Here is a 26292-nt window from a genome sequence, read left to right as displayed (position 1 = left end):
ATTTCCTACCTGGGTAGCTTCTTTTGATCATTACCTTGAGTGACAAACTAGTTGTAACAAGAAGTTTTGTCTATTGTTGGAGCTTATGTAATCATAGTTGATACATGGTCTCTGGTGTCTTTTCTAGTTTAGAGTTGACTTGAGACTCTTGTTAAGCTAAAAATGGTGAAAAACAACTTTCTTCATTTTGTATGCTGGAGAAGGTGAATGTTCTGAGGTCTCTGACCATCTAAATGAGCTAGTTATATGGCGAAGCTTTCCTGGTCTATGGGATTTAGGAAGGAGTGCTGTTGGGAGAGGAGCCTGTTTGGAATCTCTGTATCTGGTTGTTAATAAGAGAGAGACAAAGAGGGACATGTGTGGGGAATAAACTTGAGCTATGGGGGAGAGGTCTTTGCAGTAATAACAAAGGACACTGAACTTTTTAAAAACCTTTTTTGATACCCCTTTCATAGTAAAATGTGGGTAATAATAGTAGCCATCTCACAGAACTCTTACGAGGGTTAAATGAGAAGTGTTAAGTAGGTAACAGCAAATAATATTTTTGCATTTGAGATTATTGTCCAAGGAAATAACCAGCATGATCTTTGAGCAGTCTTCTAGTTTTAAAAACTTTAAATACCACTTTTTAAAATATAACAATGCTTTTTTGTTTTTGTTTTTTTGTTGTTTTTTTTTTTTGAGAGAGAGGGAGAGGTAGCGTAAGCTGGACAAAGGGAAAGGGAGAGAATCTTAAGCAGGCTCCACACTCAGCGTGGAGCCAGACACAGGGTTCGATCTCATGACCCTGAGGTCATGACCTGAGCCGAAATCAAGAGTCAGACACTCAACCGACTAAGCCACCCAGAAACCCTGTTTTTTGTTTTTTTTTAATTGAGGTACATCTCCTATAAACTGTATCACTGTTTCCACACACATTCTATTTGAGAACATTTGTCAGCTTCCAGTTTATAATATCATACTACCCTCAAACTGAACTTTCAGGGTGTCTGCAGGTCCTTTTATTAGTGCATCAGATTTGTCTTAAGTCTGTCAGCTTTTTTCAAAGTTTTCATGGGCTGTAAACAGATGGATAAACATGAAATTCCAAGCAACCTAGATGGGGCGAGGGCCTCCTTTTGAACCAGTGAAAGTTTGATGAATTGTCCTACTGTTTTTTTTTTTTAAGATTTTATTTATTTATTTATTCACACACACATACACACACACACACAGAGCACAAGTAGGAGGAACGGCAGAGAGGGAGAAGCAGGTTCCTTGCTGAGCAGGGAGCCGGACGTGGGGCTCGACCCCAGGGCTCTCAGATCATGACCTGAGCCGAAGGCTGACACTTACCTGACTGAGCCACCCAGGCGCCCCTGTCCTACTGTTTTTAAATAAATGTTATTAATCATCCAAGAAAAATTGATCTTTCAGACAGAAAGCTGCATATGTATCTGGGATTTGGGTTAATATGGGTTAAAGATGGGTAAACCTATTCTTCTCAAAACAGGCAACTAAGTTCTGTGAAGATATAGTGATAAATATATATATGTATTATATACACACAAACACATGTACTTTGTTTTTAGATATGTAATTGTTTATATATTATATAATCTTAAAATTTTAATCCAATTTTAAGTTTAAATGGAGATGTTTATTAATTAAAACTAGTTCTAGATTTTTAGGAGTTTCTTATTTGGAGGCTGATATATTCATGCAGAAGAGAAGTTATACCCACTGACTGAGATCTTTTATAGATCACTCCTACAGTGACAGCACGGAAATGGTGAAGATCATTGTACATACTGTTCAGAGTCAGGACCGGGTTCTCAAGGAGCTGTTTGGTCATCTGAGGTAGAAAAATTGTTTTATTTCCTACTGAGAAGCCAGGGTACTTTTATCATGTTCCTTTCAAAGTATAATATCCCTTATTGGTAAATATACTAGACCTAGGAAGATATCTGGCGATACTTTGGGTAGCTTGACCCCAGTTGTGTGCATTTAGGTGTCCTATTTGTGTGCATCACTGTGGAGATCAGTCTCTAAATCTGGTGCTGATTGTAGTTCATTTTCCCAGCTGGGTGTGGGAGTATGGTGTACAGTCTTGGGGGAGATGTGTAATTATCTGACGCTGATTTCATCTCTCCAGCAAGTTATTGGGCTGTAAGCAGAAGATTATTGATCTACTGCCCAAGGTGGAAATGGCCCTCAGTAACATCAAAGAAGCTGACAATACTGTCATGTTTATGCAGGGAAAGAGACAGAAAGAAATATGGCATCTCCTTAAAATTGCCTGTGTAAGTAACTTTTAATGAATTATTTTTTTTTAATTTAAAGATTTTATTTATTTGACAGAGAGAGCACAAGCAGGGGGAGTGGCAGAGGGAGAGGGAGAAGCAGGCGCCCTGCTGAGCAGGGAGCCCCACGCAGGGCTTGATCCCAGGACTGGGATCACGACCTGAGCTGAAGGCAGATGCTTAACCGACTGAGCCACCCAGGCACCCCAACTTTTAATGTGACATTGATTTGCTGGTATTTCCTGCAAAAGGGATTTTTTTATCAGTATGACCTGGGTCCTTTTAAAGATGTGTGCATTTTGTGTTAGGTTGATGCACATGTTCTTTGTTTGGTGTTTCACAAGCAATTCAGATGCAGGATTTCATGATCATCCTTCATTATTTCTCTTTTCTCTGGTCTCATATTTATCTACTCCTTCCAGCCCTAGACCACTGTGGTATCCCAACCCAATTTGGGGGTAGATGTGCTTGACCAGTTAATAAAACTAACTCCTTGTTCAACTGGGTTTTTTTCCTCCAACTAAAGTGGAATGAGAAGGGCAGATAAATTCCATTTTAGTCAAGAAAGGGGTCAAGAACAGGACAGTTTTGTACAGAAATATTCTGGTTGTGTATATAAGTAGTGGTAGAAGTGTAAATCTTAGGAATGTTGTAGGAAATTGTATGAATCAATGGTGATGCTTGCCTATAATTTTTTTTACTTTTTTCCCCTTCAGACACAGAGTTCTGCCCGGTCCCTTGTAGTATCCAGTCTAGAAGGTGCAGTAACCCCTCAGGCATCAGCATGGTTTCCCCCAACTTCAACAGAACGTGAACATCCTCTGTCATGCGTGGTAACTCCTCAAGATGGGTGGGTTCACTTTGCAACAATAGATAGTTGTTTTCAAGAGCAGTGGTGGGAATGAGGTAGAGCGTAATGGTTAAGACATAGTCTTCAGTGCTTTATTGACCAGGGTTGAATCCTGACTGTCACTTTGTAATAACCTTGTGCAAATTAACTTTTTTTTTTTTAAAGATGATTTTTTTTTTTTTTTTAAGATTTTATTTATTTGCGAGAGAGAGAATGAGAGACAGAGAGCATGAGAGGGAGGAGGGTCAGAGGGAGAAGCAGACTCCCTGCTGAGCAGGGAGCCCGATGTGGGACTCGATCCTGGGACTCCAGGATCATGACCTGAGCCGAAGGCAGTCGCTTAACCAACTGAGCCACCCAGGCACCCTTAACTTGATTCTTTTAATGTTCACATTTCCTCACCTGTTAAATGGGAACTGCTGTGAAAATTCAATTAGATGTATGTGAAGTGCCTGGGAAATAAATATCAGCAAATGTTATTTATTTAGCTCAATCCAAGTTCTAAGTTCTTTCTCTGTTACTGGCTTATCAGTTCTTTTACCCAAGCTATTTCTTCCATAACCATTTATGTCAGAAATTATGCTCTTTTGCATTTATCATTTTGGGGTCCTTGATCATCACCCCTCTAAAGAATGACTGAGTTTAATCTACTCTATTTTATAACTTAGTATTTCTAAAATCAGACTTTTTTCAATGCCTTAAATCCGTTTTGCAAATAAGAACTCAAGTTTGAAGCCCTATATTTTCTTTTATTAATTCCTACTCTTCTGGTAAAAGCTGAATGACTATCCATTTCTGTTATTTTTCTCAGCATAAGATGTGCCGTATCCAGAGCCAGTGGCTCTTTGCTAGCTTGTGTATTGTCGCTTTTTTCACAACTCATGGAGGCCTCTACAGCAGCACCAGCATTACCTGGAAACTCTGCCCATAATTAGTTTTGCAGAAGTGCAGCCCATGTACATCACTGCTCAGGAGGTCATGCAGTTGCACATTCTGTACTCTACTTTTATGAGAGAAAAGCACATGGCAGGAAGGAAAGCTGATATCAGGTATTTTATTTTTTTTAAAGAAAGCAAGTTACAGGGTATATCTTGGGGTCATTAGAGATTTGGCCCAATGTAATACATCCACAGGTACAGCACAGGCTGTAATTTAATTGACTTTAGGAAATATTCCATTAATCAGAGTTGAAGCAAATAAAATTTAATACATTACTAACCTTTTTGCTTTTATTAAAGGCATTTAGGTTTGTTAGGGGATGTTAATGGTTGCAAATGTTACCTCTATACAGGTAATTTCTAATTTGAGGTTGTGGTTGTTAGCAAAAGCATGTCAGACAGGAATTTTAAGTATGTTTTCCAGTAGGAATATGTTACAAAGTAAAATTGATTTCAATTATAATGTACACATAGTACTTAACCACCAAGGATTGGAATCTGTTGGCCTCAATTTTTCCATCTTTTGAATACAAGCTAAATTTGAATTTAGTTCTAAGCTTATAGTGGCTACCGTCCATGGCCTAGAACTGATTTTAGTAAGTAGAGACAGAGGGTTGGTAAAAGGTAAAGGATAGAGGCCATATGGCAGAGGGAAGTGGGGAAGGTGGAAACCAGAATCAGGATTTCCTTCAAATACAAACTTCCAGGGATACTTGTTGGTTCTGGGGAGCTCCCCTGTGATGCTATTTTCTTCTGCTGTCCTCAGGAATCAGCTTGCTTGTTTTCTTTTTCATTGCTGTCATCTGTAGTTTCCAACCAGAGTTTTCACCTTCCCTCATCTTTGCAGACCAGATTGTACTTTTTTCTCTTCACCCCTACATTTGTGTCTCTGAAATAAGCATACTGATGTTTCTACTACTTATAAGGAAAGGGAAATAGTCCAGAAACAAAAAGAGATTTTTCATGTATCTGTGCTATAATTATCTCCCTCACCTCCCAGCAAGCATTTTCCGTGAGGGAAATGTTGTATGGGAGTGCCGCTTTTGTTTCAGAGGAAAATGAGATTGGACTTCTAGTGGACTTATCATTTGAGCTGGGCAGAGGCAACAGCTTGGATTAACAAGTAGGACTCTGCCTCTGGGTGGGAGGGAGGAGGAAACTGAAGACTATAGGAATCAGCTGCACTGGGGTGCTGGCTTGCAGGGCTGCGGAAAGGGCAGTGATCATCCTGACCCTGAAGACCAGAAGGTAGAGGAAATACATATGCCTCTTTGCTGCATTTGAAAAGGCTTTGTTTTTTCATCATACAGGGAGACTATAGCACAAATGATAGAAGAAAATTTGAACTGTCTTGGCCATTTAAGCACTATTATTCATGAAGCAAATGAGGAACAGGGCAATAGTATGATGGTAAGTTTTATGTGGATATGGGTGTTTTAGGTTTTGTTGGGTGCAAAGGGTTTTAACTTTCCATGCTAGCCTCATCTGGCATTTGGGATGCATATGGGGAAGAGAAGAACCCCGAAGAAAGACAAAGAACATTTGCATTATATCCTCGATCTCAAATCCCTATCTTCTCTTACTTACGGATATTACTCATGGATATACTAGGATTATGTCATCAGTAATCTTCAACAGTAGCATATTTCGTCAAATTAAATGACGGGTGAACTTTTTTTTGCAACGTGACCACTGAAATTGAATGGTTTGTACCTTTTTGGTTCAGCAATCAATTTTCTCCAATAAGATGGGACAGGATTTGTACTATAATTCAAATATAGTAACTACAGTATGCAAAATGAATAATGTTGATACAGTTGTAATTAGAAGTATTAAGAAGATTTGGTTACTGTGAATTACTGATTTGTTAAAACTCAGAGAAACCACAATAAAATGTTTACTGAATTAACTTTACTACAGTTAGTCTCAAGGTCAACTGTTTGTATTTCCTTTCATTAATTATTTACTTCAAATATTTATGAAAACTCTTTGAAATACTTTTTTAATTGGCAGGAAAGAAGGTAAAACTAAACTCTCTAATTGTAACTTATACTTTTGATTTTTTTAACTTTTGATTATAAAATGTCCAAACACACAGAAAACTTGCAAAAAGTAACACCCATAAACCTACTGCTTACAGTCAACATCTAACTGTAACTTTTTCATGCCTGGTTTTAGAATCTTGATTGGAGATGGTTAACAGAATGACTTGCTACTTATTCACTGTCCCCAAACCTATGGAGCACGTGTTGGAAATTTGTTTTTCTCCCATGAAACCATTCTTCAGATACCAGCAAATGGAAGAAATGGCTATGATCAGAAAATATGCATGATTTTACAAGCACAGTATTTTGACTTTAGGAAATTTTAACATCTGGACAGAATTTTATGTCAGTGGACTTGTTTAAATATGATAGCTACTTAAGCACATCATGGCAATCCATTTGTCTTCAAACGTGATACAACACTTAACTGACTAAAAACATCTTTTACTATTTAACTTTTGGGCATAAGGCCAAAAGTAATATCTGTATTACTATATTGAAAACAAAACCTCAACTAACATATGTGTTCTAAGTAAAAGTTGTTTGCCTGTTTCTGTGGAAGAGACTACTTTCAAGTAAAACTATACTTCATGAAGAATAAACTCTACCTCCTTGTGTTGCATTCAGAAATGCTCTTCCTGGCAACATAAGGAGTTTAATCCCACTGCACATTTGACAGTATCCCTTTCCTACAGAAGGAATTGTGCATCTGTACGTTTAATATGAGTTGATTCTCACAAATCTTGTTAAATGTGCTATGTATATATGTATTTAAGATGTACATTTAATAATATCAAGAAGATGCCTGTTAATTTATAATGTGTTTGGAAACTTGTTTTTCGACTTGTAAAAATGGGTCATTTGTTTAATGCATTTTTTATGTCTTGTTCTACAAATTTATAAAGATCTGCACTCCTTTATCTGTAACTCCCAAAGTCTAAAAAGCTCTGAAAGCAAGGTCTTTCAAAAGCTTGGTAACAAAACTCATTTGCTTGCAAATCTAATCTGAACTGACACTGAATCTACTTATCCCATTTAGTGTGAATATTCATTTACTTTGCTGTGGAAATATTAACGTATTTGATTATTGAGGGGGACGGGGGACTGACACAGACCCTCCTGGGTGTTTATGTAGTATGATATATGTACTGAATTACCTTTCTAAAATCTGAAAATTTCATAATTCTGAAACATCTTGCCCTAAGGGTTTCAGATAAAGGACTGTGGATCTATCATCTGTTAAATAAGTAATTTAGAACGTATTGTGTGTTTTTTAAAAAATGTGAAATGCTTTTATATTCTAGACAGTTTTCCACTTTGTGTATTAAATGATTTTTAAATTACTTTTAGAATCTCTATTCATTATAATCAGATTATGATAGAATGTTTGAATTCCATGAAGTGGAACTGGAGCACAGAATAACATAATGGACCTTCAGTGTACTTTCCTTAGGAATTAAACAGGACTTATAGTAAAAACAGCATTGGGTAGCTTCTCTTAATATAGTCTTTTTCTCCTGAGATGTCCTGTCACCACTTTCCATGTCTAAAAACCATGCTCATATCTTGCTCTATAAACTGAGGTCTTAGTCACCCCATCCTCATTTTACTAGTAGTGTCATTTTCCATCATGGAAATCTAGTTTGAAATCTTGGGGCTGTCCCCTCCTAACTTTTTAGTTATCTGGTACTACTGTTTCTCTAAATATGGAAATTCTGACTGTCAGCTATTTTAATAGGCAATTATCTCTTGCTTCTCTAGTTCTAGAAGGTTTTAATCAATAAAACATGTATTGGGTACCTGTTGCTTGGAAGACAGCTAGATGGCAAGGTCAGAAACAGTTAAAGGCAGTACAAGAAGAATGCTTATCTGGGAGTCTGAACATTGCAAACCATCCAAACATTGAAGTGATTGTTGAAAGGATTTGTTTAGATGACTGCATATTTTCTATATATCACTGTAATAACTGATAAAAGATCTGTTATAGGGTGTGGCCATTTTATGGTATGGCTGGGGGGATACGGGCAGATACTGTGAGTCAGAACAGGTTATAGTGAGAGATCACCTAAGACTTGTTTTTTATACTCTATTTTTTTTTGGGTCACACCTTTTCATAGTTGAATGGCAATTGTGAATTGTATACATTTCATTCTTTAATTCCAGCAGTATTATGAAAAACGAAGAGAATCCATCTAGAAAATGGGCTGGAACAAGTTGTTTTTCCTTCTTTTTGCTTTCTGGAAGTAAAATAGCTAAGTTTTACTAATATAATTTATCTGGAGCAGACAAGGTCCCAGATATTTGTAGGTAATAAAAGTCCTATGAACAATACAGGTAAGTGCATTTATTGAAGGGACAGGGCAGAGTGGCCTGAGAGGGCTTGCTTTAATGAAGACTTGAAGTCTTACTTAGGACTTCTCATTTCCACAGTTACTACCTTTGTAACCTTGGGCCTGCAGTTTCTTAACCACTTGGCTTCTCTGCCTCCAATCTGTTTCCACTCTAAGCCATTTTGCAGACTCACTGGCCCTAAAGTACTGTTTTCCCATAATTCCCTGCTCAAGGTTACAGAGCCCTGCTATGCTAATCTCCCTTGTCCAGTTGTGGTCCCACTAGCCTTTCAAGGTTTACAGGATTACTGCCCAACCTACTTTAAATACACTGCCTTTATTTCCCTTGTATTCATCCATCTCATTCCCATCTCTACTCTTTAACTTTGTCCTTTTTGGTTTTGGTAATGTAGGCACAAACCATACCTTAACAGAAGACTCCGGTAAAAAAAAAAAAAAAAAAAGTCTTTGTTCTCCAGTCATCCAGCTCCCTCTCCCTGCGGAAAAAAATGCATGCAAGCCTTTCAGAGTCTGGGCCTGGTGTAGCCTATAACATCCTTTCCATCACATGGGCTTCAAGGAATTTGCAATGCTCTTTGAGCCTACCTGGAGCCCCCCACCCCACCCGAACACACACACGCACACCACTCATACGTGCTGTTCCTATTTGGGATGACCTTTATGAAGCCCTCACTGGATCAATATTCTGGCACATTAAACGGTGCTCAGAAAAATACCTGATGACTGAAAGACGTGGTCAAATTGAGTATCCTTCTCTTCTGAACTTCCACAATACTTTTCTTGCAACAGGTCTATTGCTCCCGAATTCGCACGGGATCCGTGCCTGAAGCACGTGCTTGTCACACAGTATGAATAAACAGCTACCACACTGAGTGCAGGAGTGAGTTTCTGCACAAGAACAAACTGACCAGTCCCTCGTCCCAGGCGCCATCTCCTTTCCTCTACATCCCTGCTTACTCCAGTCGGCCGACTTCCTTTCTCTTCCAGAGCAGGAAACCAGTATTACGCAGACAAGAGCTCCCGTACCTCCGAAGGCGGGAAGCCAGGGGAATTTTGTCCTGCCTGCTCCCCGTCTCTCTGGTGGCGCGGTGAGAGCTGCGCCGGCGTGCGTGGCTGCGCAGCCGCAGTGCTGGGCGAGTGGGCGGGGCTGCCTGTTGGCGGCGGTTGGCGCGGCCGGGGAGGCGGCTGCACGTGCAGGCGGGGGCGATGCGTCACTGATCCGTGAGGCGCGGCCTTAGGGTCGGCCTCCCTCTGGAGTCTACGGCTGGCCCCTTCTCAGTTAGTGCCTTCCGCGGGGTTTGGGTGGGTGCGAGGGTGGGGAGCGGCCGTTGAGAGAGGGGGTGTCAGGACGCCCACCGAGTAGGGGCGGCTCACGGCCCGCTTCGGGCTGAGGGGTTGGCCAGGGGAAGTAGGCTGTGTGAGGAGGGGCACAGGACTCCCCGGCTCGGCCTGCGGAAGGACGCCAGCTCTCCCGAGGGAGGGTGGAAACTGGGGGGGTGGGCCTGTCATTCACGGGGCTGGGGATCCTTTCCTCCCTCATCTAGGAGGAAAAGGATGAATATGACTCAAGCCCGGGTTCTGGTGGCCGCAGTGGTGAGTCTGGTGGTTGTCCTTCTCTACGCTTCCATCCACAAGATCGAGGAAGGACACCTGGCTGTGTACTACAGGTGAGCGGCGTGTGCAGGCAGCTCGGGTCTAAAGTAGGTAGAAAGAGTGAGTCTACGAAGTTGTACCCTCTTGCAGCATCGGGGAACTCTTCCAGTCTTAGGAAGTGATTTTCGTCCCAGCCCTGGGGGAGTATGGAGGCCGAGCACCCTCTAGGTATTAGTTCGAGTGCTCTGTGAATTTTGTGCAGACGTTAAGACTTCCTCCAGAGAAGTCTTCCTGGCAGACCGCAAACTCAGTTACTTGTGGGAAAAACGAAGAAGGAAGAAAAGAAAGGCAGTCCACTGTGAAAGAAACTCCACTGTGATTGAAGAGGTGGATAAATGACATCGCTGTACAGGCTTTTAGTTTGTAGTTAGAGATGTCATTTAGAAACTCTACTCCTGTTTGTGGTTGTTCCTTAGATTTTTTCCCTCTAATAATGGAAATAGTGACCGGTTTTGGCTTAGGAGGCCATGATGATCATGACAGTTGTTATATCCCTGGACCTTGAGGGACAAATACAGCATCGATGGGCCACCATTCTCCCACCTTATCCTTTCTTTTCAAGTTGAGGAAAGGAATAATGTGGGATGTGTTGCTCTCTGGGTGAGGCAGAATAGTTTTTCCTTCAGCATAGTTCCAACCAGTTCCTTTTGTGTAGACAGACAACATTTTGGAGAAATTGCAATTATAATGTATTTGAAAGAGCTTCAACTTTCTGCTTGTTTTTGTTATCCCCCCAAAATGATATTTCTACTTTAACATCCATCCTGAATCTAGTTTCAAATACAATTTTAGTGATAGGTCTTAGTAGAAAGAAATCTAGCATAACAAATGACAGATTAGTCCATATTTCCACCTAGTTCAGCATTGTCTTCCTGACAGTAAAACCAAGGAAAGAACATTTCAAGGTATGGCTCTCAAAGAATTAGGAATGGACCTCAGTTCAACTTTTCTTAGTTATTTGTTGTGAATTCTTTGAAACCTATTTGTGTTTTCAAGATAAGAAAGTAAGTTCTATAAATTTATTATTCACTATGTAAAATAGGACTTCATTTTTATACTTGTCCCCCAAATGCCTCCTTTGTGGAATTTTTAAGATGTACTTTCATATTTCTCACATTCCAGAATTTGGTGAACACCTCCACAGTTATATACTATCTTATTTATAGTCTTATCCCCTACCCTTCATCTTTCCATGCTAAGTTTTTGTTATTTTTAATAGAGACTTTAGTCTTCCAGTATTTTAATATAGGTAGATAAAGAGTCTTGAACCTCAGAAATTTTCTCATTCTTTGAAACTTTGTGTTGTCTTCTTTTTTCAACCTGATAATGAAATGTATTATGTTTTGATTTGGTTCGTGTTCTGTACAATTAAAGTACAACAGCTGAGAGCCATTAGAATTTTTTTCATAATTATTTCTCAGAAGCTTAAAGACCAAGGAGAATCCTTTGTACCTGAGAGCAGTGCTGGAGACCCAGAGGTATCGTTGTTGGAGCTTATGAAACAAAGTGTAACATTGGCAGTTTAATTTGATCTTTTCCACCTTTGGCAGATATTTTAGGGACCGGTAGTTGTTCATAATGAATAGCTCATATTAGTGAGGTTTTAGTAGGTCAGTAGCATGAGGAAGAGTGAATATTTATTATAGCGTTTTAGATTTGGAGAGAGGATTTCTCACTTTATAATCTTGTTAAACTGAAACATCTTTTTGCAGGGGAGGAGCTTTACTAACTAGCCCCAGTGGACCAGGCTATCATATCATGTTGCCTTTCATTACTACATTCAGATCTGTGCAGGTGAGTGATTCCTAGGGAAGCTCCCACACTGGATAGACAGGTGTGACAGGAACAGTTACCACATTTGTGGGTGGAGTTGGATTTCTTTATTGCTTAAGCAAATGGTGGTATTTACTTAAATACAGGAGTTACAAAGTTCAGAGTACAATTATCACACTACACGATTTTGAACCACCTCACTCTCTTGAAGTATGTTAGAAGTATGAGCCAGGCAACTTGGAAGGACTGAGGACTTCCCCCATCTATATAGTGCTATACAGCAGGTTTTTTGTTCCTGCTGTCAAAATAAAAGCAGGACTTTGAAACACAACTAGAAATACAAACCATTGATTACTTCATTTAGAATGGTGTGTGATTTCCATAGAGGCCAGGTCCTGGACTGTTAACATGGAGGATCTAAATTTTTATACACAGCTTTTCTGCCTAACATTTTTGCCTGGGACATTAAGCACAATTTTTTGTGGAACCTTAGTGAATGTTCTATTTTGACAGCATCCCAGAATATTTGAAATAAGCATCTGTTCATTGAAAACAGTATCTTGGCCATGGGAGACACTTAGTAAATATCTTTTGATACAACAAGATGACAAAATAGGATTAGATCATGACTGCTTTTGCAAGCTCAGTGTGATCATAAATCTTTGGATTCAGAAGTTTGTGTACTGTCTGCTGCTGATTTTTCCAGGACTCAGGAAAATTCAATGTATTTAATCTTGTAATTTAAGTCTAGGCTCCGTGCTAGTGAGAATTTCATCATGAATATTTAAATCCTCCAGATTTCCCTCCAATTTCCTTTTAGATGGTTTTAGGCAAGAATTGTGTCTGTTGAAATGAAATGTTGTGTTCTTTCCCTAGTCAGACTGATTTCCATATTGTTTTCCCTTGTTTATTTTTTCACTCTTGCCTTGGTTCATGTTGTCACCTCTTCTTTCACTCTCTCTCCCGTCATTACTGCTCTCCTATCTCAATCTTGCCAGTCTTTTAAAGTCTCATTGCAAATCCCTCTTCTTCTAATCTATAGCTCCTAAAGTCTGTATGGTAAATTTTGGCTCTTGTCATGTTTCCTTTAATACTGTTGTTTGTATTCTCTAAGTTTCTTTGTGTATTTTCTTTCTGGAAAGTTTCCCAACTTCCTGAATCGGGTTATAACACATTTATATTTCTGACCTTTCTGCTTGTGGTGAAAGTTGTTAAATTGAGCTGATTTCTTAGGAAGCAATATGGTGTAGTGAACATGAGGCCAGAAACCTGGAGACTTAGGTTCTGGCTCTGGCTTTGCCGCTAATTGATTACATGACTTTGCAGAACATTTAACCATTGTAGACTTCAGTTATTCCTCCATGAAAGAAGGGGTTTTAATTACATGACCTCACCAACAGCCCAAACAGTTAGTAATGATGTTATCAATGGCATCCTCAGACCCTTAGAGATAAGGAGCTTTTTAAAAATGTTGTTCAAAGCCAGGCAAATCTGTTTCTGCTTTCTTGGAGCTTATTATTTTGAGTCATACTGATGCAGAGATATATAAAAGAGTTACAGTCAGTAAACATTAAAACAGATTTAGAAGTTAACAGCATACGACAGACATATAGTGTGTGTGTATATATACATAAATAGTAATAAATTGTCATAAGACATGAAATTAGTAAAAAGATTTTAGTATAAACTAATATACCTTACATATACAAAATATTAAAGGCTAGAGCCAGTGCGGCTAAATAGGAATGTTCTTTCTTTATACATGACACAGTAACATTCTAGGAAAGAAATACAGTAATAAAACTCTTCTAAGAAATTGTTCTTGTAAGAATGAGACATAAATTTATTTTTAGGAATCTTTGGAACGCATGAGAACACAACCTGTGTAAACAAATGGCTTAATTAACAAACTTGGCAGTTGAAAGGAATATATAAGTAGCATCTTGGAAAATGTGAGATCCTGCATATGATATTAAAAAAACCCAAAACGTATGCTTAGAGAAATATGAAAACCTTCACCCTTTAAAGCATATATAATATAACCAAAGACTGGGAAGATAATTTTGGGGTTGATAGAAAAGAAGTATAAAAGTACTTGAAGACTGGATATTAAGTAGAGGATTTAACATTTGAACTCTTTCCTAGTTCTTGGCTAGGTGACATCCTCTAGGTTAAATAGGAATGTATATTAAAAGCTGATATGGGATATGGAAATTGAATTTGGTTAATATTTTGAAGGAAATAAATTGAACTCATCTCTTCATTAACTCCCCTCACTCTGTCTAGAACCTGTCATTTATGTTTACCATCCCCCTAATTTCTCAACCCTAGAGTTATCCTCTTTTCTTTTCCCTCATGGAATATGTAGCTACTTACTACATCCTTCCTGTTACGTCTCTTGAACTGACAGCCTTCAATTTCCATGGCCTTTACTAAATTAATTTAAATAAATTAATACTTCAGCTTCCCAGCTGGTTTTCTGGCCTCCAGATAAGATGGATAATGAGAACCGTATCACATGGAAGTACAGGAATTAAGGGGAAAAAAACATTTTGAAAGGTCCATTTTGTGGCTGAATGTAAGATGGACTATGGAGAGCCCAAGCCCCCCAGCGAACATCCTGGGCCCTCTAATATCACATTCTCTTAGCAGAATTTGCCCTCCTCTATATTGCCTGTTTTGCTCTAGGCGAGCCAGCTCGCTTCCTGTCATCTGTACACGCAATTTGTCCTCAACTTTGTATATTTAATAGGATAGCTCCTTTTTTTTTAGTTTATAAAGCTTTATTAAACATTTCAAATAGCTGTGCAACAAACACACCAGAAATAAAAGCTGCAAACTAGCAATCTAAATGTTCTACATGTGTGGCTTCATGGTCCCATTTCCTAGATGGACTGCCTCCAGTTCTGTCCTCTGCCTGGCCTGCCTCCCTTCCTCAGGCAAGAGAAAGAAGGATGGTTTAGACTGGAAGGACAACCGTGTTGGCACTCAGGCAAGAGAAAGATGGATGGTTTAGACTGGAAGGTCCCCAGTGGGCAGGGGCCAGGAGAAAGTCTCATTTGCCAACACTGTTGCCAAGGCACAGAGAAAGCAAAAAGCAGGGCACCTGGGTGGCTCAGTCGGTTAAGCATCTGCCTTTGGCTCAGGTCATGATCTCAGGGTCCTGGGATTGAGCCCCACGTCAGGCTCCCCGGAGAAGTGTGCTTGTCCCTCTCTCCCTGCCCCCACTCATGTTCTCTCTCTGTCTCTCTCTCTCAAATAAATAATTTTTTTTTTTTTTAAGATTTTATTTATTTATCTGAGACAGAGAGAATGAGAGAGACAGAGAGCACATGAGAGGGGGGAGGGTCAGAGGGAGAAGCAGGCTCCCTGCGGAGCAGGGAGCCCGATGTGGGACTTGATCCCGAGACTCCAGGATCATGACCTGAGCCGAAGGCAGTCGCTTAACCAACTGAGCCACCCAGGTGCCCTCAAATAAATAAAATATTAAAAAAAGAAAAAAGCAGGTGACAGTCACAAAGTCTTCCTATGTATTCTTCATAATGTACAGTCTATATATGTAGGCCTGAAGGAGCTCCTGGCATGAGGAGCTATTGAACCTAAGATGTGTCTCTACCTCACCTTCCTCATTTTCCTTTCTCTAGACCTGGCTTATAAATACTTCACCGCAGAGAGCTTTCCAAACTTATTTTTACTCTTTATCACTTAACCTAACAATATACTCTGTTATTTTGTACTTGTTATAGATTGTTTTATGAGGATTTTATTTCCTGTGTTGGATTGTGAGCTTTTTAGAAACAAGGACCATGTTTCCTTTTTTGCTTATATTCCATAAAGTAATATTTTGCTGTATCCTTAAATAAGGTTCAGTGTGTCCAGAATATGCAGTGGAATTAAAGTTCAGAGCAAAGTCCTAAGGGTAAGCCATGTAGTTTCCAATCCCAGGCCAGTTCTATGCAAATAAGGAACTCTGAAAGACTGAACATTGAAACTTTCAGATTGAACATTGAAACTTTCCAAGTGTACTTTTTTTTTTCTTTGCCCCAGCTCCCACCCCCAGTTAACCTCTCCACTCTAGGTTGTGCAAGTGCATCTTCATTGGGACATTAGTTATAAAATATTTTGTCTTGTTTTTCACATCTACTAGGATACAAAAAGAAATTACTCTGATAGCTAATCTTTGGGGACTGAAATTGTAATGGAGCTCTTCTGTACTTACCTCTTAGCAGTTCTCTGGAGGTTTTCCTCTGGGACTAGTAGTTTTTTGACGATGCGTGTCCTGAGTATTCATGAAATATTTTTTTTCCCCCCAGACAACACTACAAACCGATGAAGTTAAAAATGTGCCTTGTGGAACAAGGTAAGCTTTCCGTTGCTTACCAACCTGCCTTTAGTTCAGATGGAGTTTCTGTTCATAAACTCTGGTTACTTAAACATCTTTCAGATAGACATGATAGTAATCCAGGGAGATTTCTCTTGTGAGCATTATTTGAGTAAAGCCCTGTCTCCAAGCTTTCCATCTTAGAAGCTACTTGGGTATTGAAAAAAGTAGTTTCAGAGCTAGCAGACCTAACTTCGTATATCAGCACTGCCACATCTGCTTTACTCTTTTTTTAATAGACTTTAGTTTTTAGAGCACTTACAGGTTCATAGCTAAGCAAAAGGACAGAGAGTTCCCATATACTCCTTGTCCCCATACATGTATTTATTGACTTTGTTAAGCTTACTTTCCTTGTTTGTAAAAATCAGGTAATAAGACCTATCTTGCAGAGTTATTGTGAGGATTAGGATTAGTGTATGTAAACTGCCTTACCCAGCACTTGACTCAGACTAGGTATTCAATAACAAACAGTTTGGATGAAATCATTCTCACCTTCTTGTCATCTGTAGTACTAAATGCCATCTAACAAAGATTTTTTTTAAAAGATTTTATTTATTTACTTATTTTAGAGTGAGTGAGCAGGGGGAGAGAGAGAGAGAATCTCACGCAGACTCCATGCTGAGCACAGACTCCAATGTGGGGCTCCATCTCACACCCCTGAGATCATGACCTGAGACAAAACCAAGAGTTGGACACTTAACCTGCTGAGCCACCCAGGCGTCCCCTAAATGCCATCTAATTAGAGTTTCTGGTTCATTAGGTCTGTAATTAGGCTCAAGAATTTGCATTTCTAGGGCACCTGGGTGGCTCGGTTAAGTGTCTTCCTTTGGCTTGGGTCATGATCTCAGAGTCCTGGGATCGAGTCTACATCAGGCTCTCTGCTCAGCGGGGAGTCTGCTTCTCCTTCTCACTCTCCCTCCTCGTTCTCCCTCCCTCTCTCTCTTTCTCAAATAAATAAATAAAATCTTTAAAAAAAAAAAAAAAAAGCAAAAAGAATTTGCATTTCTAGCAGAAGTTTCTAGGTGATGCTTCTGCTGCTGTTCTGAGGACCTTACTTTGAAAGTCTCTGCTGTATAGAGTTTTAGGGGGAGAACGGCAAGCAAAGCCCAAATTATTTCTAGAGTATAATCAGTATGTTGAATTGTATCAAAAGAAGAATGTAAAATTCAAGGTATTTTTTTAAATGCTCTATTTTAAATGACTAAAATATCAGTATTTACAAGCCTGTAAAATAGGCTTGGACATCTATGGAAGGACAGAATGCTTGTAAAAAGGGGAGAATCTCCCTCTGTTTTAAGTTTACATATTTGATACTAAGTTCTTCCTAGGTCTTTCTGTAACTCTTCTATGGATTCCCCTTAGAGGGGACTCAGAATTGGCAACTCATGAGATTTGGGGTAAATTTCATCTTCACGCTTCCCTTATTTTCTCAGATTTTTTTCTGTGAGCAGTTACTACCCTTTTTTATCAGGAAAAAAATGTCATTATAAGTTGTTAGGAAGACTTGGTTGTTTAATTTCAAAATCTCTAACTTCATGTATCTTAAATTGAGGTTCACATGTGCCTTAGAGTCTGTGCTGATAGGCCAGGAGGTATAGGAAGCCATTAATTAACAAGACCTATCTTTCTGAAGTGTCAATTTTACTTGAGGGTTTGGGGGGAAATTCTTTTTTTCATGTTAGAATAAATACAGATTAAAAAGTAGATTAAAACTCTTCATGAATTATTAAGATAAGTCAGGAAACCAAAAAAATGTCACCCCATGGCTGGCTTTCATACCTCTTGGGGAACGATTTTACTTGGTTCTTTGATGGAAAAGTTTGAGAAGGGCAGTGCTTTAGTTGTTAGCTTCAGTTAGTAAGGGCAAGGTGCTAAGTATCCCTAGGTTATAGGTTTAGTCTTCATGTGAGCTGTTTTGATTACAACAGTTATAGAGATGACCCTTGGTTATGAGAGGAGGTAGATTAAGTGTGTGTAGGGACATCTGAGTGATGAGTGGATAGAGGTTGGTGGTCATTTTAATCAGTGAGTTGTGTATGTCTTTAGATTTTCCTTCTAAATTTCTATCATGTGGGATATGTTTGACAATGTGGGAATCTGGGATTGTAATTTTATTTGGCTCACATTTTTTCCATTTCTTTGTTTTTAGTGGTGGGGTCATGATCTATATTGACCGAATAGAAGTGGTTAATATGTTGGCCCCTTGTGCAGGTATGGTGCCCATATATTTCTGTTTTGTTTTTGTTTTTAAGTAGGCTCCATGCCCAGTGTGGAGCCCCACACAGAGCTTGCTTAAACTCATGACCCTGAGATCAAGACCTGAGCTAAGATCAAGAGTTGGACGTTTAACCGACGTTTAACCGAATTGTACTCCAAAAAGTTGGACGTTTAAGCCACCCCGGCACCCCTATTTTGTTGTTTTTATAGTTAGAATAGGGAAACAAAAACAAAAATGAACTCTTAGGACTTAAGATAAAAAGCTTCTGGACTACATCAAAAATTAATGATGTAATGTATGGTGATTAACATAACATCATAAAAAAAAAAAACCATCTGGACAGCAAAGGAAACAAATCAACAGAACTAAAAGGCAGCCTATGGAATGGGAGAAGATATTTGCAAATAAAGTATCTGATAAATGGTTAGTATCCAAAATCTGTAAAAACTTACCAAACTCAACAACCAAGAAACAAATAATCCAATTAAGAAATGGGCAGAAGATATGAATAGATACTTTTCCAAGAAGACATCCAGATGGCTAAAGACAGATGAAAAGATACTTAACGTCGTTCATCATCAGGGAAATACAAATCAAAACCATGATGAGCTATCACCTCACACCTGTCAGAATGGCTAAAATTAACACAAGAAACAACAGGTGTTGGCAAGGATGTGGAGAAAGCAACCCTCTTGCACTATTGGTGGGAATGCAAACTGGTGCAGCCACTCTGAAGAACAGTTTGGAGTTTCCTCAGAAAGTTAAAAATAGAACTGCCTTACGATCCAGCAATTGGACTACTAGGTATTTACTCAAAAGATAGGAGAATACAGATTCCAAGGGGTACATGCCCCCTGATGTTTATAGCAGCATTATCAACAATAGCCAAACCATGGGGACGCCTGGGTGCCTCAGTTGGTTAAGTGTCTGCCTTCCGCTCAGGTCATGATCCCAGAGTCCTGGGATGGAGTCCCGCATCAGGCTCCTTGCTCAGCGGGGAGTCTGCTTCTCCCCTTGCCTCCCGTTCTCCCTGCTTGTGTGCTCTCTCTCTCTGGCATATAAATAAATACAATCTTTAAAAAAAAAAAACCAAACTATGGAGAGAGCCCAAGTGTCCATAGACTGATGAATAGATAAAGAAGAGGTAGTGTGTGTGTGTGTGTGTGTGTGTATTACTCAGTCATCAAAAAGAATGAAATCTTGACATTTGCAACAACATGGATGGAGCTAGAGTGTATTATGCTAAGTGAAATAAGTCAGTCAGAGAAAGATAAGTACTATATGATCTCACTGAGATAAGGAATTTAAGAAAGAAAACAGATGAGCATATGGGAAGGGGAAAAAGAAAAGAAGGAGAGAGGAAAACAAGCCGTAAGAGGCTCTTAAAAATAAAGAACAGACTGAGGGTTGATGGAAGGAGGTAGGTGGGAGATGGGTTAGATGGGGGTGGGTATTAAGGAGGGCACTTTTGATGAGCACTGGGTGTTATATGTAAATGATGAATCACTGAATTGTACTCCAGAAACCAATATTGCATTGTATGTTCACTAACTAAAATTTAAATTAAAAAAAAAAAAAAAAGTTGGATGCTTAACTGACTGAGCAACCCAGGGGCCCTTATTCTGTTGTTTTTATAGTTATAATTAGAGTATTTATAACTGGAGAGATTCCTTAAGGAATATAAGAAGGTACTTTTAAGGTTTTATGACTTCATTCATTTCTGATATATATAAAAAAATGATCACTGGAATCTTTTACATTTCTGGGGAATGGTAGCAGAAATAGGTCACAAGTCCTGAACACAGTTGACTTTCTGCAATTTTATGTGTTACTCTTCTCTCATCATAGTTTTTTTAAGAACAAGACAATCACTGATTATTTCTAGAGTTCGTAGAAAGTAGCATTTTATCCAGTCAGGATGAGAGAGCTTTTCCTTTCGTATTAAAAATCTGTAACTGATCAGTTCCTGGGCCAAACTGATTTATGATCATAGAAAACTCTTTTCTAGTTGAGATTTGCTATAACTTGCAAAGCAATCTGAAAAATCTCAGTGTGGGGAAAACATTTCCTTGGTAAAGGAAATCCACAGAGATGGAGTGGTCTCTGTTCAATCAAAAACTTAATTAGAAGTTCTGAAGAAAGATTTGCTTTTTTTTTAATGTTTGATTTTTTTTCCCAACTTTTTTTTTTTATTGTGGCAAAATACACGTAACTTAAAATTTACCATCTTAAGTATTTTTAAGCATACAGTTCAGCGGTATTAAATACATTCACAGGGATGCCTAGCTGGCTCAGTTGATAGAGCATGTGACTCTTGCTCTAGGGGTTGTAAATTTGAGCCCCACATTGGGTATAGAGGTTACTTAAAAATAAAATCTTAAAAAAGAAATTCACATTGTTGGCAGCCATTACCACCATCCATCTCCATAACTTTTTTTTATCTAGCAAGAATGAAACTGTACCCATTAAACATTAACTCCCCATTTCCCTCTCTCCTCAGCCCCTAGCAGCTACCATTCTATCTTCTGTCTCTATGATTTTGTCTACTCTTAAGTACCTTATATAAGTGGAATCATAGTATTTGTCTTTTTGTGACTGGCTTATTTCACTTAGCCTAATGTCCTCAAGGTTCATCCATGTTGTAGCATGTGTTAGAATTTCCTTTTTTTCTGAGGCTAATACTCCATTGTATAAATATACCACATTTTGTTTGGTCATTTATCCATTGATGGAAACTTGGGTTGCTTCCACATTTTAACTATTATGAATAATGCTGCTATGAACATGGGTGTATGTGGGTCTGTTTGGGACCCTGCTTTCATTTGAAAGAGCTGCCATTCTGTCCTTATTAAAATTGGCATGCTTAATATGTATAGGATACTGTGTTTAGCAAAAACAATTTAAAAAGGTGAAATTAGACCCTTTTCCTTAAGGGTTTTTTTATTTTACTTCTGAAGACATGATACCAACCTAAATATATATATACGTGTGTGTGTGTATATATATATATAATTAAAAAAATATATATAGGAATGTAAGTTCATGCTAAATTTCATGGCACTGATACAGGCACAAAAAGCAAAAGGATATCAGAGTAGAGAGCAAGCTGTATTACTGCCACGTGAATTTGGATTATATTTTTCTGTGATTATTTGCTTTGTCTTTTTCTCATCTACTTTCCCTGGTTATAAATCGGTGGAATGGATTATGATTGGGAAAACAGATGAAGGGAAGATATTGCTGGTTCATTGGGTCTGAAGGAAAAAAACAACATGTTTTAATAGGTAGAGCACAGATTCTGGTGTGGTCTAGTATGTGCGCTTAGGAACATTTCTGAAATTCTGTTTGTTTCCTATTATGCAAAATTAGGAAATATTTTTGTGAATATTAAGTTGTAATGTATGTAAATTGCCTGATATAAAACCTGGCCCAGTAAAGGTTCACTTCTTTTCCTTCTAGTTTGGTGTCTTTTTACAGCCTTTATTTATTTATTTATTTATTTATTTATTTATTTATTTATTTATTAAGATTTTATTTATATATTTGTCAGAGATAAATACAAGCAGGGGGAGCAGAGGCAGAGGGAGAAGCAGGCTCCCTGCTGAGCAGGGATCCCAAGGCGGGGCTCCATCCCAGGACCCCGGGATCATGACCTGAGCGGAAGGCAGCCGCTTAACTGACTGAGCCACCCAGGTGTCCCTTTTTATAGCCTTTAAAAACTACCTTTTCATTGGGCGCCTGGGTGGCTCAGTCGGTTAAGCGACTGCCTTCGGCTCAGGTCATGATCCTGGAGTCCCTGGATCAAGTCCCGCATCGGGCTCCCTGCTCGGCAGGGAGTCTGCTTCTCCCTCTGACCCTCCCCCCTCTCGTGTGCTCTCTCTCTCATTCTCTCTCTCAAATAAATAAATAAAATCTTTTTAAAAAAACAAAACAAAACACTACCTTTTCAAAAATGGTCTTTGGCAGCAGTTTCTTTCTTTTATTTCCAGTGTTCTTCAGTTAATTCAGGCCTTCTTTACCTCCTTGCTAAATTTTTGCTTTGCAGTAATTGCCTTATACTTTCCCTGCCTCACAATTCATCTTCACACTGCTGCCACAGAACAAATGCGATGTGTCATGGCCTTGCTTGAACATTTTGACAGTTTCTTATTATCTCCACGATAATGTATACTCTCCTTAGTATGGAACTCAAAATTTGCCCATTAGAATTGCAAATGCAGTAATATTTGGAAAATTGAGCGCAAGGAACACATCAAGGTTTGTGAGCTGTGTTTCATTTTCCCACTATTTTGTTGTCACTTTTCCTAATGTATATTGTAACTTTTACATTGGCTGAATTAGAAGATACATGGGTAAAAATGGATTTTACCTTTCCTTCAGTGTTTGATATCGTGAGGAACTACACTGCAGATTATGACAAGACCTTAATCTTCAATAAAATCCACCACGAACTGAACCAGTTTTGTAGTGCCCACACACTTCAAGAAGTTTACATTGAATTGTTTGGTGAGTGTCTTACTCGTTGTAAATTAAATATGTGAATTACCAATCGGAAATCTTAGTCAACTCTATGGACTCTCTAATATTAGTAAACATTATCCTATTTCAGCATTTTTTCTGAATTTATAATAGAGCATTTATCTTTAAAATATTCTTTAAGTTTAAAATTTCTTACGATTAAACTAAGTAAATACTTAAAAGATATTTTAAGAATGATAATTTTCTGAAATCTATTATATGTAACTTAATAGAGATTGGAAAAAGGTTATTTGCAGGCTATATTCTGTTTTTACTATGATAACTTAGTGAAAATTAGCTTTGTTGCTATTTTAATAGATAATTTGGGGAAATTTAGAAATCTTTCTTAGAGTTTCCCAAGACCCACCTCCATGTCTGATGACTTGCTAGGAAGACTGACAGGACTCAGTGTATGTTCTCAGAGCTAAGATACAAAAGGATACAAAGTAAAATCTGGAGGAAGTCAGGCACAAGCTTCCAAGAGTTTTCTCCCAGTGGAGGCATGTGGGATACACTTACTTCACTATTAAAGTGTGACAACACATGTGAAATGTCTGCTAGAGAAGGAAGCTCATTAGAGACTTACTGCCCAGAATTTTTTTTTTTTAGGTCGGGGGCCAAGGGAGCAGTAGAGAGAGAATCTTGAGCAGGCTCCACACCCAGTGCAGAGCCTGATGCGGGGCTCGATCTTAAAACCCTGAGATCATGAACTGAGCCAAAATCAAGAGTCAGACACTTAACTGACTGAGCCACCCACAAGCCCCACTGCCCAGAATTTTTACTGGGGGCTAACATAAAGGCATCCTCTGCCTATAGCACATACCAAAATTCCACACTCCCAGAAGGAAGGCACATGTTCAGCATAAGCCACATTGTTTGTATAAACAGTTTAGGCAGAGTGAGTCATTTTTACCAGTTCTGGGAATAGTGGGAATCCTTTCCAGATCCACGTTCTAGGTGACAGCCAAAGGCCAGCTTGCAAATAGGCCTTTCTAAGGATCACAGCTTCAGGCCTGCTGTGTTAACTCTTTTCTGCACAAATTACTTTTCATTTGTGGTAGAGAAAGCTATTATGACCTATGATAGGGTTGTTGCTGTTGGTTGCTTACTTCTCCCCCCAGAATTCTTAGTGAATTTCTTATAGGCAGGCATAGGAATGGTTAATCATTTTAGAGATCTACCGATTCATTCCTCATTGATGATTGACAACTACTAGGTGTATGAGAAAACTATCCTCATTTCTCACATCACCAGTTTTAGTAATGGTGAAAGTACATTGAGGTGGATAGAAAATTCATGAGTTACAAGGCCAAGTGAAGTGATAGCTTTAATGTCCATTCTTGTGTACTTCAAAGACCTTCCTGTGAGCCTCCCCACTCCCTTTTTTAAAATTTTTTTTTTTTTTTAAGAGAGAGTGTGTGCAAGAGGGAGGGAGGGGTGGGTGGGGCAGAGAGAGAGAGAGAGAGAGAATCCCAAGCAGGCTCCATGCTCAGCACAGAGCCTGCCACGGAGCCAATCACAACTCTGAGATATGACCTGAGCCGAAATCAAGAGTTGGTTGCTCAACCGACTGAGCCACCCAGTTGTGCCCCGCCCCCCTTAAATCCAAAATACTAGCAGAGATCCGTGGAAATGAAATTTAGTTATTTGGAGATTTGGGTTAAAGACTGACTGAGGGGCACATGGGTGTCTCAGTTGGTTAAGCGGCCGACTCTTGATTTCGACTCAGGTCATGATCTCAGGGTCCTGGGATCAAGCTCTGCTTAAGGCTCCACACACTATGGGGAGTCTGCTTGAGGATTCTTTCTCCCTCCCCACGCTCATTTGCTTGTTTGTGCTCTCTCGCTCTCTCTCTCTCAAATAAATCTTAGGGGGACCTGGGTGGCTCAGTCGGTTAAACGTCTGCCTTCAGCTTAGGTCATGATATCCAGGTCCTGGGATCAAGCCCCGCATCAGGCTCCCTGCTCAGGGGGAGCCTGCTTCTCCCTCTCCCTCTGCCCCTCCGTCCTACTTGTGCTCTCTCCCTAGCTCTATCTCAAATAAATAAATAAAATCTTAAAAAACAAATAAGTAAATGTTTAAAAAAAGACTGAAAATGGGAATTTTGTTTTTATGAGAATCAGGACACATATTCAGTAACCACACTGAATTAAGATATTAAAGACCTAGAATCTCCATTTATTGGATTAACAACTTGTTTTTCATCTTTCTTCCTTAATTTCTTTGACAGTTCTTCACACTTTTTCCCATATAAAAGGAAAACTAAATATGTGTTTTAAATATATATGTAATAATTTATATATTTATAATAATATAATTAGTTTTTTTCCATATATATGAAGTGGTTTAAGCTCTATAGAGTAGTACCATGGAAACTTTAGGTCTAGTAATGATTGGGTTTTTTCCAATATTAATACAATGAAAAAAAATTTTTTTTTTTGAGTATCATGAGAGCTGTTGTTCTTGGCCTCAAAAACAGATCAAATAGATGAAAACCTGAAGCAAGCTCTCCAGAAAGATTTAAACGTCATGGCCCCAGGCCTCACCATACAGGTAAGCCCTTTTCCTAGGGAAATTCTCTAGGAATTTTGAGAATTTTGAATTTGTGTTCTCTCATTGGACATTGTTTGTTTATTCAGCAGTTATTTAATTGAAATGCTATGGGATTTTATAGAATAGCTTTCTCAATTTGACTTTAGGTCTCTGCCAAAATAAAATATTCTTGTAGCTTGCCCTGGGTGGCATTTTCTTCTGATAAGCAGATAAGCTGAGACTCTTACAAGGAAATGAAATCCATGTACTGCTAATTGTGAGGCATTATTAAGATACAGTAACGGTTATAAATCATTTGTATAAGTGTAAGGCTTTAGTCTCAGTAAGATTATGAACAAGGATTTCAAGTATAAGATTTGAACAATAATTCTAGCAAAATAGATGTCACATATGATTAATTGACAGATGAACTGATTGGATGATTATTGCTGTAAGTCTTTAGAGTTCAGGAACATTTCAAGAGAGTCTGCCTGGAAATGACTGTAAATGAATTGGGATTTTAGGTGGGTCTGGAAGAATTAGCAGGATTTAGATGATGGGGAAGGAGCAGGGGAGGTGTTTCAAATGGATAGAATGGCCTGAATAAAAGTAAGGTAGCAGACGAATTTGGTGGTGGTGGTGGTGATGGTGGTGGCAGTGGCAGCAGCATTAGGAGATAGAATGGTGAGGGGTTGTAGGCCGGCTTTTTTGGGTCAGTGTTTTTTCAGATTGGGCTGAAATCCATGAGTGA

At 38.9% G+C, this 26292-nt stretch overlaps 2 protein-coding genes and 1 long non-coding RNA gene across 8 annotated transcripts in view; 2 read left to right on the top strand and 1 right to left on the bottom strand.

Moving 5' to 3' along the window:
- CHUK (component of inhibitor of nuclear factor kappa B kinase complex) overlaps positions 1-7458 on the top strand; it is a 46193-nt gene extending 38735 nt beyond the window's left edge. For 2 of the 4 annotated variants that reach the window (XM_045878610.2, XM_045878613.3), the window contains 5 exons: positions 1743-1839; positions 2135-2282; positions 2999-3132; positions 5381-5480; positions 6249-7458. In XM_045878610.2, coding sequence (XP_045734566.1) covers positions 1743-1839; positions 2135-2282; positions 2999-3132; positions 5381-5480; positions 6249-6278 — 509 coding nt within the window. In that variant the 3' untranslated portion in view covers positions 6279-7458. Of the gene's footprint in view, positions 1-1742; positions 1840-2134; positions 2283-2998; positions 3133-3943; positions 4182-5380; positions 5481-6248 lie in introns of all 4 variants that reach the window. The other 2 variants (XR_010412548.1, XM_045878611.2) reach the window with 2 other exon arrangements.
- LOC135364794 (uncharacterized) lies at positions 5401-9532 on the bottom strand. The gene is made up of 2 exons (XR_010412549.1): positions 9183-9532; positions 5401-8942 (listed from the first exon to the last, which is right to left on the bottom strand). It is a non-coding gene; the product is annotated as an uncharacterized LOC135364794 (long non-coding RNA).
- A 55-nt stretch (positions 9533-9587) lies between these two features.
- The window catches only part of ERLIN1 (ER lipid raft associated 1), a 40077-nt gene continuing 23372 nt past the window's right edge, over positions 9588-26292 (top strand). The window contains exons 1-7 of one of the 3 annotated variants that reach the window (XM_054508337.2): positions 9588-9744; positions 10011-10133; positions 11832-11913; positions 16206-16252; positions 18423-18484; positions 22872-22997; positions 25489-25562. In XM_054508337.2, coding sequence (XP_054364312.1) covers positions 10021-10133; positions 11832-11913; positions 16206-16252; positions 18423-18484; positions 22872-22997; positions 25489-25562 — 504 coding nt within the window. In that variant the 5' untranslated portion in view covers positions 9588-9744; positions 10011-10020. Of the gene's footprint in view, positions 9745-10010; positions 10134-11831; positions 11914-16205; positions 16253-18422; positions 18485-22871; positions 22998-25452; positions 25563-26292 lie in introns of those variants that run through there. The other 2 variants (XM_045878614.3, XM_054508338.2) reach the window with 2 other exon arrangements.

Source organism: Mirounga angustirostris, unplaced genomic scaffold (assembly GCF_029215605.1).
Source record: "Mirounga angustirostris isolate CCGP_5_RB_7025 unplaced genomic scaffold, mMirAng1.0.hap1 SCAF_6, whole genome shotgun sequence".
Classification (NCBI taxonomy): domain Eukaryota; kingdom Metazoa; phylum Chordata; class Mammalia; order Carnivora; family Phocidae; genus Mirounga; species Mirounga angustirostris.
Note: the sequence above shows the minus strand (reverse complement) of the source record. Positions and strands in the feature narration are given on the sequence as shown.